The sequence below is a fragment of the Cryptomeria japonica genome, chromosome 2 (genome assembly GCF_030272615.1).
Source record: "Cryptomeria japonica chromosome 2, Sugi_1.0, whole genome shotgun sequence".
NCBI classification, from domain to species: domain Eukaryota; kingdom Viridiplantae; phylum Streptophyta; class Pinopsida; order Cupressales; family Cupressaceae; genus Cryptomeria; species Cryptomeria japonica.
In genome coordinates, this window is record NC_081406.1 from 645766475 (window position 1) to 645780676 (window position 14202).

At 36.6% G+C, this 14202-nt stretch overlaps 1 protein-coding gene across 5 annotated transcripts in view; it reads right to left on the bottom strand.

Moving 5' to 3' along the window:
* The window catches only part of LOC131054845 (uncharacterized), a 44916-nt gene that overhangs the window by 16242 nt on the left and 14472 nt on the right, over nt 1–14202 (bottom strand). For 4 of the 5 annotated variants that reach the window (XM_057989471.2, XM_057989503.2, XM_057989496.2 and 1 more), the window contains exons 2-5: nt 9143–9220; nt 8921–8996; nt 8073–8146; nt 7901–7971 (exon numbers count right to left, since the gene is read on the bottom strand). In XM_057989471.2, the coding sequence (XP_057845454.1) occupies nt 7901–7971; nt 8073–8146; nt 8921–8996; nt 9143–9220 (299 nt within the window). Of the gene's footprint in view, nt 1–4406; nt 4576–7900; nt 7972–8072; nt 8147–8920; nt 8997–9142; nt 9221–14202 lie in introns of those variants that run through there. The other variant, XM_057989485.2, reaches the window with a different exon arrangement.

Genomic DNA, 14202 nt, shown 5'->3' on the forward strand with positions numbered 1-14202 from the left:
CTCCACGTGTGGTACCACCAACTCACCTCATTAAACTCAAAAGTTTCCTCTGTATATGCTGACTTGAAGTTATTCAATGGTGTTCCAATCAGCTGAAATGCTCTGTCATGATTGGTCCCATGCCTTCCTTTGCTCAAAAATGAAGCTGGAAATCTCCTAGCATAAATCTCAAATACCTCTTTGAAGACCAAGGTGGAAAACATACCTTCCAAGTAATCAACCTCTGCCCAGTGGCTGTCCCAAGGGGGTGGGATAGACTAAAAATGCGAAAAACAGCAGTAATGAGATGGAAGACAGCACACATAAGGGTCCCTCTATTATAGTTCTTACCTCCAAAATTCCAAACAGCCAAGTTAGGATAATAACTCTTCCTCAAAATCTCCTTTTTTCCTCCTACCTCATATGGTGACCATTTTTTGCCTGCTCCCATGAATATATTTAAATGGATGAAACATTATCATAGTGGGGTACCTTACCCTGGAAGGAATCTTGGACTATCTCCAAGCTTTTTAATTCAGCCATGCTTGGGGTCCCATTTGTAATTCCTTGAAGCGTCACCTCCTTTCGGTTCGCCTTGACATATGTCAAAAGAAGTGAGTTGTAAGTCCCAGTAGTCACAGACTAAATATTTCTAAAAAGTTTCAAAACAGCATCTGCTCTTTCTACATTTCCCTGCTCCTTGGTATATTTCAGAATGCCCAAGACATTCTTAGAACGTGGATTGCAATAACTAGATTTCACTATTGATAAAACTATCATCGTGACTATGACTGCCTTGTCCATCTGCTTGCTCTGTAAATAGCCCTGTACAATAATTTCCCACATTTTACAAATTGGCTCATCACTTTCCTTTACAGTATGGTTGTGAAAACTTTCAGAATTTTCTAGCATACCTACCCTCACAAATGCAGCAATAAGTATGTTAGGGCGTCTAAAATCATAACTCAAACGACTCTCACTCTATCAATGTCTTCTTAGCTCCTTTAATGTCTCCAACCTTTACCAGCAAAGGAAGCACTAATAAATAGTTTTGATTACTTAATTTATCGAAGGTTGTTTTTAAGAATTGCCATGTCTTATAAACCTCTTCTTTATTACCAGTAGAGGTGTACATGGTAATAAGATGACAATATGCTACATGACCACCTTTAACAACCTTTCAAGGAAGATTCTGCTTTGCCTACAAGACCAGCCTTGATGTAAATGTTTGCTAAAGCAATGCCTGCAGTCCACTTTACACCATCATCACTAACAAATTTAATTCATGCACAATCTTTTCTACATCATCATTGCTACACATAGAGTCATGTGCATTAATCCAAATTCTATAAATAGACGAATCTAGCTGTACATCCATTTTCTTCAAATGCTTGATTGTCAAAACAACTTTCTCAATCTAGCCATTTTTAAATAGTTCATCAACATATTACAAGGATGTACAGTTGCAACAAATCCCAAGTCCGAAAATATTAACATCAGCAATATAAAATTGGTACAGTGGTCATTAATCAGCACTATCAACAATTTGAAAACTTTAAATAACTTAACAGTAACTGAAAATCCACCAACAAAGAGCTGCATACTCCCAAAACCCTTCAAAATCAACAAACCTGTGACGGAAAACACTTGTTCATCTACTAATAGTGAATTGTAGTAGCTAGAGCCTAGAACTATTGAGAACAGCAGATCTAAAGTTGGAAACCATTTACATAGTGACCTTTGGTTCATGTTTCTTACAGTCAATACCTATCCCTATCATGTACAAGGTGGTGACTTTCAACATGAAATTCCCATTTTGAAAATATCTCATTTGGTAACCACCTTAGGAGAGTAATATTGATTATTTCCCAAACAAACCAAACCAGTGTTACAAGAATCTGCTGAAATAACTGATTCCCAAGGCGAATCCACAAGCCTCAAGACTCGGACTCGCCAAGTTTGGCCAACGCTGGCAGAGTCTCGCCAGACTTGCCGAGTCTGCTAGAATTGACAATTCCAGCAGAGTCCCATCAAGATGCAAAAGTCAGAAAAAAATAATAAAATAATGAGTTAAGTTAAAAGCTAAACATTTATATTTGTTTCCCCAACCTCTAAAAGGCATTCTTATCATTTGGGCAGGATGGTAGCTTGCACTGACATATTTAGAGGATCTCAAGAAGGATTTGGAGGCCACAACTAATTTGGAGATGCATTTCTTCATTGATTTTTATATTTTCTCATATCAGATGCATAGCGGGAGATGTTTGGTGCTAAGGTGCCTAATCTATAGAGGATTGCAGTTTGTACCTTGACCTAGCCATGTAGTGCTTCAAGATGTAAGCGCAATTAGGGTATGTTTGAGCACATACACTCCAAAAAGCACAACAGGTTGTCAATGCAAAGGTTGAATGATTTTGTGTATGTTGATTACAACCTTCACCTCCGTCATTAATAGATCTTGGGCATTGACGCGTCTCCTATCACTTTGGAGGAGGTTGATCCACCATCAGATTGGATCACTGAGATTGAAGATCCTATCTTCAGCAATGATGACTTGGCATGGGTTGACCAAGTGGATCGAGAGGCAAAGGCAATAGCCATGGCAGAGGAGGAGGTTAGAGCACGAGAAGACCAACTGGAGGAGGAGGATGTGGATCTCACTAAGTTTGAGACACAGGCAATTATCATGGCTGCAGCATCATCCAAGATCTATCTTAGGCGCACACGTAGGAGGGTCAGGGTGCCGAATGATATAGGCTGATATAGGCTCCTCTGAGCGATAGTCTTCTAGCTTTTATTTTGATATTTGTTTGGAACTTTTGATGCCATGGATTTCATATTCCATGGCTTTTGTAGATATTTGACATTATTTATATATCTAATGTGTTATTCTTTCAGCTAAAATTTGCGTTTATACTTATGTGATCAATGTATACTTGCATGTGTGTTCAAAGTAGCTTCTATTTCATGATTATTGTGTATTTAATATATATTTATTAAAGGGTCCATGAAACAAGTTTTAGATCCTTTAAAATCTCTGAATTTCTTGGGTTTTTCAATTTGCCGAGTTTTTGCCAAGTCTGGTTGCCAAGAACGAGTCTGAGGCGAGTCCAGGTCTTGTAACTTTGAAACAAACATTATCATATGAAGTGTTTTTCCTAAGCATAATCCATTGGTTAATTCTTTAATTAATTGTACCCATTGCAAGCCCAATTTTTTTCTAAATCTCTTTAGATCCATGCTATTAAAATCTTTGCATATCGTGTGTCCCTTCAAAGTGATAGTAAGCAGTTGCATCTTCATGATACAAGAAATAGTGAGGCCATCGTGGAGGGTCACATTTTGTATGTAGCTCAGATGCACAAACACCACACTCTGCTGAGTTATAAAATATTGAATATCAAAATGACCTCTATTTTGCTTACCATCATCTACCATCAAACATCCTGATCTACCATCAAACATCCCAAGGTGACTATCTCCATTTTTTTATCACACATGATCATGTCTTCAATTGTGGTACTTGGCCCCCATGAGTGATGTAGAAATCGTGAACATCAATCCTTCACAATGTGGTTAAATTGTACAACAAACCCTATGTGATGTTGATGTTATAGCGACAGGAGATATCTTTCTCCTGACCACTGTCACAACCTTTAATTATTTCTTATGATCGCTGTCAGCAATTTCATTGCTGTTATTTCTTAAACTATAAAAATAGTTTTAAGTTTTCTACGTTACCTTTACTTAGCAGATTACTAATATTCATCGAGTGCATTATGCATCGGGTGTTCTACATATAACTAATTGCACCCTTTTCCTTATGACTCTCCGATTGGGACATGTCAGTCTACGTCTCCTATCGGGTATTTTATCTCCTAGTCGTGGGCCTTAGAAAGGGAGAAGATGAAGAATCGTATTTGCTGAACCTGGATGATTAGTCTGCCAGGTGTGATCGGGTATAAGCTGCGATCTCTGTGAATGATCTGCTGGGAGTATTTGCATGAAGCCTGAGATATATACAGTGTGTGTGATGCGATATCTCAGTAAACAAATAAAATAACATGTGATTCCTCATAAACTTCCTTACAATCCAAATGCAAAACCTGGGGAACCCAATATTGACATCAATGCTTCTAACCACTTTGCCTCTCGAAAGTTTACTCGGATCCCATATACAAAAACAATTCAGAATTTGAAACAAAGAGTTCACATGCCTACTGCAAGTTGTATCCCTTAATCTATCACCCATTTTTGCATGTTTACCATGATGACACAAATTTTGCAATGACATAGGAAGCAACAAATATGAAGTTTTTTCATACATTAGGCTGCAGCATGTTCATCTACCTTTGTCATAAGAAATATTGTTGAGATATCCTCACCACCTTCATTTTTATAAAATAAAGCTCACAACTTAGCGATGACCCAAACATTCTCCTTGGATTCATTCACAAAATCAGCATGCTACTCAACTGCAACCTCTGAAAAGATAGTCTGAAAGTCTTCTTATTCCACCACCTTCTTTTCATCCTCCACTTTTGTAACTTCTGATTCTTCCTCTTAAGACTTTCATTTCTTCTTCCTTATGCTCCCCTGTCATGAATGGTTTCAATTTTTTTTCACATTGATTAACAACATTTCTAGCTAACATATATGCAGCAGGGGAACTACTATGTTCTTGCCTCAAACCATCCAATATAATAAATATGAGTGGAAAGGAGATATTATCAATTTCCTCAAAATCTACTAATCGTAACACTTTTTGCATGACTCAAACTAACACCAGCCAAGAAATGTTGAAACATTTCAAAAATAAGATCTTCACAATTAAGATCTAGCATCACAATACAAAAACCAACTCTTGCACAAGTTTCTAGAATCTTTACCCTCTTAGCAAAAGAAGTATTTCCAATGTCATCCAAACCACAAAAACTTTCCACAATCAGCAAGGATCACATCTTCATCAAGGCATCTCGTAAACTTGGGCTGGACCAAAGCAACCACTAATGGATTTAGAGCCCATTGCAAAATTCCACAGTTTGATTGGTCAACCCTAGATAAACAAGCTTCTATTTTCTTCAAATTGTTAAGCAAAGTATGTTGAAACTCTACATCTCTTCTTAATGCATAAAGCATATTTCCCACTTCATTTTCTTTGTGTAAAGGCCTAGGCCGGACAAACTTGGATGAGTCTCCAAAATGTCTTGATAGGGAACTCTTAAACAAAAATTTAAAGAAACTTCCCATGATTCACATTAACCAAACAATACCCTGCAGGCTCGCAAGATCTCTGCTCTGGTATCACTATAATACCCCAAACAAGAAAAATTTCAAGTAGCTGCAAGCCTGCAACTTCAAAAATTAATTCCCCACACTACCCAGAAAACATGGCAACTTGTTTCTATCATTAAACTCTCAAATTCTATCAGAAACTCCCCAAATCATTAATTATCAATCTTCAATATATTTTAAGACTTCTGGGATTGATATCATTACCACAGATCACAAAAACTAAATCAGAAAAATATACAGTCAGTGAAGAAACAGCAAACCAGAATGAGTTGGAGAACATGGACACCAGAAATATTTGATTTGATTTTTTGATAGAGACAATAAGAAATCAGGTCTGAGACACTGATTTGCACAACTACAATTTTTGCAACGTAAACCCAATTTTCTATTGAAATTACACTAAATAGCACACTCAGAAACACATAGCAACACTGTATAGAACTTCTGGAAACAGCACATCTAGAACAATATTTCTGGGACCAACATGCCAGAATACAGCAGAACTGCAACAAAATGACCTGCAAACAACATGGATACCCTCTGCAAACACACAACCCACAACAAAACCAACAGCAAACTAAAAACTCACACCAGCAAACCCAAATCACACCAAAAGAAAAATATACGGTCAGTGAAGAAACAGCAAACCAGAATGAGTTGGAGAACATGGACACCAGAAATATTTTATTTGATTTTTTGATAGAGACAATAAGAAATCAGATCTGAGACAATGATTTGCACAACTACAATTTTCGCAACGTAAACCCAGTTTTCTATTGAGATTAAAATAAATGGCACACTCAGAAACACACAGCGACACTTTATAGAACTTCTGGAAACAGCACATCTAGAACAATATTTCTGGGAACAACATGCCAGAATACAGCAGAACTGCAACAAAATGACCTGTAAACAACATGGATACCCTCTGCAAACACACAACCCACAACAAAACCAACAGCAAACTAAAAACTCACACCAGCAAACCCAAATCACACCAAAAGAAATGGAAACTGAAATATTTGCATTCCTTGAAGCTCCTGTGCAACTTCTAAGTGAATTGCCTCCATAACCACAGGGATTTTGTCCTATGACTCTCACAACTCATGAGGTTTCCTCCACAAGTTGAAATCTCTCTCTAGGTTCTCGTCCAGGAAGGAAGAACTGCTAAACACAAGTGCTCAAACAATCTGAAAGTAGAGATAAACTAGCAAAAGATCCCAAATGAAACCTCGAGCCGTGAATATATAAAAAATCAACACCAATTTGGGCACCCATAAAAGACGACGCCACATTTGGAGCGAAAACCAAATTTGAATTTGCATAGAACTCCCACCAATGCCTACTGCCAAATGGTGCCCAAAACCTTGCACAACTTAACATAACTGTCAAAAAACTTCAAGAAATAGCCTCTAATGACCCCATGTGAGAACCATTGCCCAATTCGCATAATTGGATATCATTTAATATTTAATGGCCAAATTCTTGTGAAATATAAATTAAAAAAGGACCAATTAAACATCAAATAAAATATTTCCTAATTACTTCACCATAGCTCACCGAAAATATGACAATGAGCTAAAATCCAATTATCTAGATTTTTAATTGATTTGGGATATTATAGAAAACCATCACACCTAGGGGCCTTGTCATGAACCATTGAGTGAACAACCTCCTTGAGATCAGCAATGGAGAGCAACTGATCACAAAAGGTTTGTTGTGAGGAAGAAAGATGGCAAGGAACAACTTGAAGGCATTCCTGAAGGGCAAGGTCTCATTCAAGAGAATTTTCCCGGAAATGAAAACTTGCTCATAATACTAAACAAAAGCCTAGCGAATATCCGACAATTCCTTAAGCACAATTTGACCATCCTTGATCTGTTTGATGCCATTGGAAGTGTGACAAGCTCTAAGGGCTTGGAATAAATTCTTGGAGGCCCTATCACCGATTTTTACTCTTATAGGCATCATAAACATGTTGTAGATAACCATTTTTCCCCACAAAATACCCTATGAGAGTAAAAAGCTCTAACCAGTGACATGCACTATCCCATTCAAGGATGGGCAAAACCACATCTACTGGACTTTCAAAGTGCATACCTCATGAAATACCTTCACAAGAGCCATGTTGCAGCACCACCAAACAATCAGAGCAAGGATCTCAATTTTGTGTATTCATCACTAATATTAATATAATATTATTTGAGTGTTCCATATAAAATAAATATGCTTAAGTTTACTCTATATACGTAAATTATATTTATTCCCAGACTAATATTTATAATTTTATACAAACCTTGTAAACATTTCGCCAGGACTCAGAAGACAGAAATTTTGATAGCAATTTTGAAATATATGCAGATATAAATAATAGCTAACAAACTAGGACAATTTAAATAAACCAAAAATGAAATTTAAAAAAAAAAATCATGTAGCCAAATAATTTTGAAAGTCCGTGTTTCTATAGATATTACAGAGTTTCTTAATACTCTTCATTAAATTGTCAATTACACCCAAGCTCATGCCAAAAAATAGTTCCCCACAAAAAACAAATCCCAATACAATGCCATAAGATTTGCAATAACAAGATAGAACAATGTAATTATATGCATATAGAAAAGCTTACCATCCAGGGGCGTTTGCCATGCCAAGACCATTACATGTCAAAATCAACCCCTTAAATCGATGAAGATATTCCTGTGTAGTCAATATAAGAGTAAGCCCAATTTACCACAATTAACATACAAATATAAGCCCAAAGTAAAACTATAATTGACTTTAAAAAGCTGAATTCTCACAATTAAGTTGTAGTCCTGGACATTACAAATTCCATTCACATCATATTCACGCCTTTTGACAGGGTCGCTTAAAACTGGTAAAGATTAAACATGGACATACCAATGTCAGTTCCAAAGTAAGAACTAAAATAATCAGTCACATCCAAATATAACAATCTGCCTGTCTAAAAGTGCTATGGTAATTTTTTAATTATTGAACAAAAGGAGCTTATATGTTACGTCCGTAACACACAACTACAGGCCATAATTATTATAAAAATAATATCATATCAAATTCAATATTCTATATTGAATTTTGTATCAGGTCTCTGTTGCTCATAAAGAACTAAATTGATTGCAATATGCCTACCATTCTTAATGTGCTTAGATAAGCACAACGAAAATCAAGTTTTTATTTACAGTTTACATCATCTGTGAAGGATTCTTTAATATAATCATGAGCTGTTTTCTTACAGGCAAAATTATTCAGGAAAACAAAATTTTATCAAATAAAATCTAATAATAGCTAGTCTCGGGGCCACCAACTCTAGCAAAACAAGCGTAACAGCTGCTTCTAGGTATTTAAATCTGTATGACTTACTGTTACCATCTAACTTCACAAAAAAAGATTTTTAATGTTTTGGAATGCCCAAATGCTTATAGCTGCAAATGCCCAAGGGACCAAGTCTTCCCGATAAGTTCCAGGCAAAGATATGAATGATGCTACTGAAACAATTAATTAATAATCTACAACAGCTTTGTGATGACTTGTAATGGATAAAACTGACCTCAGAAAGTAGTCATTTTACTGAAGACAAACAACAGAAAAGATCACATGTCAACAAGAAAATAATATCAGAAAACGTTACCTTTATAGGCCTCATTTATTTCTTGAAATTTTACGGTTGCACTATCGTGTCCTTGCTGCTTGTCTGGATGCCATTTCTGAAACACAAGCATCATGAGCCTTAGCATGAACTCACAGGTTCAAAAGAAAAGTACAGTAGTAGACCAGAAGCACGTCCTTGCTGAAAATTCTAAAGAATATAAATGAAACACTCTTAAGAGCAATAGAATATTAGAAACCTCACCAAAGCAAGACGAAGATAACTGGTTCGAATTACATCCTCTGAAGCATCATAGTCAATTTCCAATATTTGGTAATAATCCTAAACAAGAAAGCAGCACATTCAGTCATCAATTATTTGCAATAAGAAACCATGCCAAATACTATTAGACTCGCTTCATTTATTTACAAAAGAACAAATCTCACATAAGATAAACAGCTTAAATAAGGAAAGAAGAAAATCTTGCATAAATAAGCTGCTTCTAGAAGTGAGTTCATTGATTGAACTGTACAAGGGAAATAAAATTGGAAACACAATGCATATGGTCCATAGGTAATCATTTTTGCAAGTCTGCTTAAGGAACCTGGGCTAGTTACCTTGGTGAAAGGGCAAGAAAACAGAAACAACTAAAGCCTAGACAAATAGATCTCTTCACTAAAAGGAATTTTCTAAGGTTACCTTTAAGTCTTTATAGAACCATCAAATGAAAATCCCTAAAAAGTGAAAAGCATCCCTGCTAATGGGATTATACCACAAATAAGCCTAGTAGACCCAATGCTAGTTAGAATCCTAGAAAGGAAATAAGATAAAAAAAATTTTACTTGTATGGCCTGCCAAAAATTGTAGTGTTAAAAACAGAAAAGACAAAGCGGGACTTATCTATTGCTTGTACATGGGAAAAACTTTTAATACCATGGCTGAAGCTAATGCAATGCTCCAAAGTTTTACCTCTTCCTGTTAGCATAACGTGATAAATCTAGAAATTGAAGATCACTACAGGTTGATCATTGAAGCTATATCTAGCAACACGTCCCAACAAAGATGTAATTCGGAGAATAAGAACATGATTTCTGCCCGATACTTCCACCTCTTCATCAAATCATCAAGGAAAGAAAGTAGCAGATTCATGGCCAATGAAAGGTCCAATTGATATAATGTTCACTAATTTTAGGTCCCAAATACAAGAATTTGTGGAACCCAAACTCACATTTAGATGCTTTGGCATAGAAAGATTGCTGCTCTAAAATACTCAACACCTCATCCAAGTGTTTCAAATGATCTTCCCACGTTTTGCTATAAATTAAGATGTCATCAAAAAAGACCAACACAAATTTCCTCAACTGTAGTATAAAATTATAAATACCTGATTCATACACAATTGGAAAGTCGTTGGTGCATTTGTTAGACCAAAAGGCATCACCAAAAATTCATAGTGCCCATAATAACACCTAAATGCTGCCTTGTGCACCTCCTTATCTCTAACCTTGATTTGGTGGTATCCTAAACACAAATTGATCTTCGAGAAGTACCTGGCCCCATGTAACTCATCAATTTGTGGTATTAGGTAGCGGTTCTTAATAGTTCTCTTGTTGAGAGCATGATAGTCAATACACATTCTCATGGTTCCATCCTTCTTCTTGACCAGCACTACAAATGATGCAAAAAGGCTGGAGCTAGGCCTTATATGCCCCATATCCAAAAGTTCTTTGATTGCCTTCTCAATTTCCTCCTTGTACACCTTAGGATGTCGATAAGGTGTAATCATTACTGGTTTTACTCCCTCTTCAAGCTCAATGATATGCTGGAAACCCCTATTAGGGAGTAGTCCTAGAGGAATGTCTTTGAATACTTTACCATGCTTATCCAAGATAGACTAAATCTGCACATTATTAATTCCACCCTTCTTGGTAGAGTGTGTATCGATGATGAGGCATTCAGCTGAACATGCCACTTGTCCCTTGCAGAACACTCGTTCCATAATTTTTGCTGAAATTCCATAGGCCCTTTACTATATAACCATGTAGGACTACCTTCTTTCCATTATGTTGGAAAGAAATCTCCATGGTTCTATGGCTAGTCTCATATTTGTCAATTGCATACAGCCATCGACATCCCAATACTACTTCCATATCCATGCTGATCACATAAAAGTCATCCTTCTACTTATATTATCCCATTGTCAACTCCATTTGAGGAACCTTCCTAGTGCATGAAAGAATTGTCCCACTAGCTACCTTCACATCATATCCTTCAATTGCTTCTGTTTTCAATTCAAGCCTCTTCACCACTTCTTCATCAATATAATTATAAGTGGCTCCGCTATCAATGAGAATGGTCACTTTTTGTCCCTTCAAGACCCCTCTTAGGCAGAAAGCATTATAACGTGGTTCTCCTATGAGGACTGCAAGAGTACCTCCTGAAGGCCTTTTTACACTTTCAATTTCTTTTTCAAATTCAACTTCCTCACTTTCTGTGTCTTCATTGGAGATTACCTCAATGTAATGGATTTTCCCTTTTCCTAAACATCGGTGTCCTGGCTGCCAAGGTTATTGGCATTGAGAACATAACTCATTCCTTTTAAAGCTCATTCTGGGTAGCGTCCAATTGTTTTGTCTTCATTCTAGGTACCCTGGGAGGTATTGTATTTCTTTGAAAAGGCCTTTTGGGCAGCATAGATGGAGATGTCTTCTTACTACTGAAACTGTCCCTTGCAACTAAATCTTCTAAATATTGTTGTGATGGCCTCTTGGAAAGTAGTAGAGTTTAAGGCCTTAAGTAACCCTTTGAGGGGCTCAGCTAATCCTTTTCCAAAGACTACTATAAGTTTCCTATTTGTCACATCGAGCACCATTACAACAAGTTTTTGGAACTCAGCTACATAATACTCCACCTTGCCTTCATGTTTCAAGTGTGCTAAATCTCTGAAATGAACTTCTCAGTCTGTCCTATCAAATCTCTCGACCAATCTTTGACTGAATTCTTCTATGGTGGAAATAGAATCACGCTCTTGAGTCACTAATCCATGGTGCCACAAATCATGAGCTACTCCTTCCAAATGTAGGGTAGCAAACTTGATAGCCTCTACCTCCATCATTAGGTTCAATGAATAATATGTGTCTAGTTTTTGTAACCATGACCTTGCTGTTGTACTACTTGTCCCATCAAAATTGGGAATTGTGATCTTCCCCAAAAAATGTTGCATATCCTTCCTTTCAACATACCCTTTCCTTCTACGTCTGCCTTTTGATTTTTAGTCCGCAATATTCAGTGTAGGTCATATTGTTCTTGACAGCTTCACTAAAGGCATTGTATTCAGCTGGGAGGCGATCCATTTCATTGGCCTGATCAGGTTGACTTTCACCAACTTCATTTGTCAAAAGTTGCTTTCTTCACCCCTATCATTCGCAGGCTTGTCCCCATTCTGATGCTGATTGAGACCTATCAGCAATTAGGCCACTTCTTCCAACATTTCAGACATATTGACATGCAGCTCTTCAGATCTCTTGAAGAATGCCTTAGCAACATCCTCTTCTCCGTCTCCCATGCTGATACCCTTCCTTCTCTCTCTGCAGATACCTTTGAGCTCTTTCACTCATCAAAAGTTCTGACAGGCTAGCAGATCTTTAGGCTCCGATACCACTAAAAAATGCCAAATACACAAAACTATCCAAGCACTCTAATAAATTGCAGAGAGGAATGCAGTTCCCAATTAATATAGAAATAACAGTACTATTCCCAGATTTCATTGATATCCTTAAACCACAAATGTCATCAATCTGACTTTCTCAAGTATATTATTCCAAATTAGAAATTGTATGCAGGAAAAGCGGTGCAATGAAATGGAAATTGAATAATTTATTTAATCAAAATAGAGGAATGTGAGTGATTTAATTAAATTAGATTTAACTAAATAGAGGAATGAGAATAAAATGAACATTTAAATATTCATTTAGGAATCTGGTCATTTTTATACATCTACAGAAATAAGTTCAGATTACAGATATAACTCAGAGATGAATGGGCAGAGCTTGCGATTTTACACACAAATGTTATGTAACTAGGCAGGGCTTCCGCATCATTCTGTATGGTTTGATTGTTAGCCTTATCAAACTCCCTTATTTCACAGAAGTTGTAGACACACTGTGGAATAAGGCCAGGCAATCCCTCTATTCGCACTCCATCCATCTGATCCTTAATATCACTATGCTCCAGTCTGCTCTCACAATAGCTGCAAAGGTCTGGGCAGGATGATGTGATGGGTTGCCAGCAGTTAGGGCGCCTGAAAGTGGTGCCAGGGGCTGCTCCAATGATTTCAAGAAAATACTCGCACCTTCCTCCTCACGCAAGGTTTCACCTGCAGATTTAGACAGTGATTTTTGACTAACTGGAACTATCATATGGTTGCTCAGACTGATAATTGCAGGCTCAGTGGTTTTGTCCTAACCTGCGTGGCTCTGGGGTATAGTCCAGGAGTCCACTTGTGCACCAGGCCTTATTGATCAATCAAGCATATCAAATTAAACTACAATGCCTCCTTAAATAGAGACCTTGTGCTGTGTTAGCCCAAACCGACTCAGGTCAGCTCAAACACAAAAATAAATTAAAAAATATTTATTCAAGTTGGCCATAACCAACATAGAAAATTTATAATAGTTTTACTTATAAAAATTTCCAACTTATTATATAATATATATAGATATAGATATATGATATTTAATTTATAATTGATATAGTTAATTTTTACTCGAATAAAGGCATACTTTTCATTATGTGAGCAATATATCCAAAGTGCTCCACGAAATAAATCTGAATGACAACAAACAAGCTTACATAGTTGTAATAAAAGAGCCTCTAACACACAATCATTAAAATTTGTCTCTACCTAAAATAGTAGTTGCAAGCTAGTTATTGCCAAAACCAGTGGCTTGCTAATCTTTTGCTTCAGCTAAACAAATGTCTTTTGTTGAATTCTACCCCATATAAAAGACTTACCAATTGCCATCAGGGATTATAAAGCATTGCAACTGTGGAATATGATTTGCTAAGCTTTCTCAAATACTGAACTACACCTAGAAAACTCCTTGCCTCAATCACAATGAAAGTCTTGGGTCACTTCAAAATGGCTTCCACTTTTACTGAATTCTTAACAATAGCTGGATCTCTGTCTGATAAATTTTGATCTCAGCTACTTCATAGACTTAGACAACTATTTGGTGTATTTAGTGACTGCCCAAATGAATATTTGCCTACGTAATCAGCAATATGAATATAAACAAAAATCAATTTTCTACAATCATGGTGTT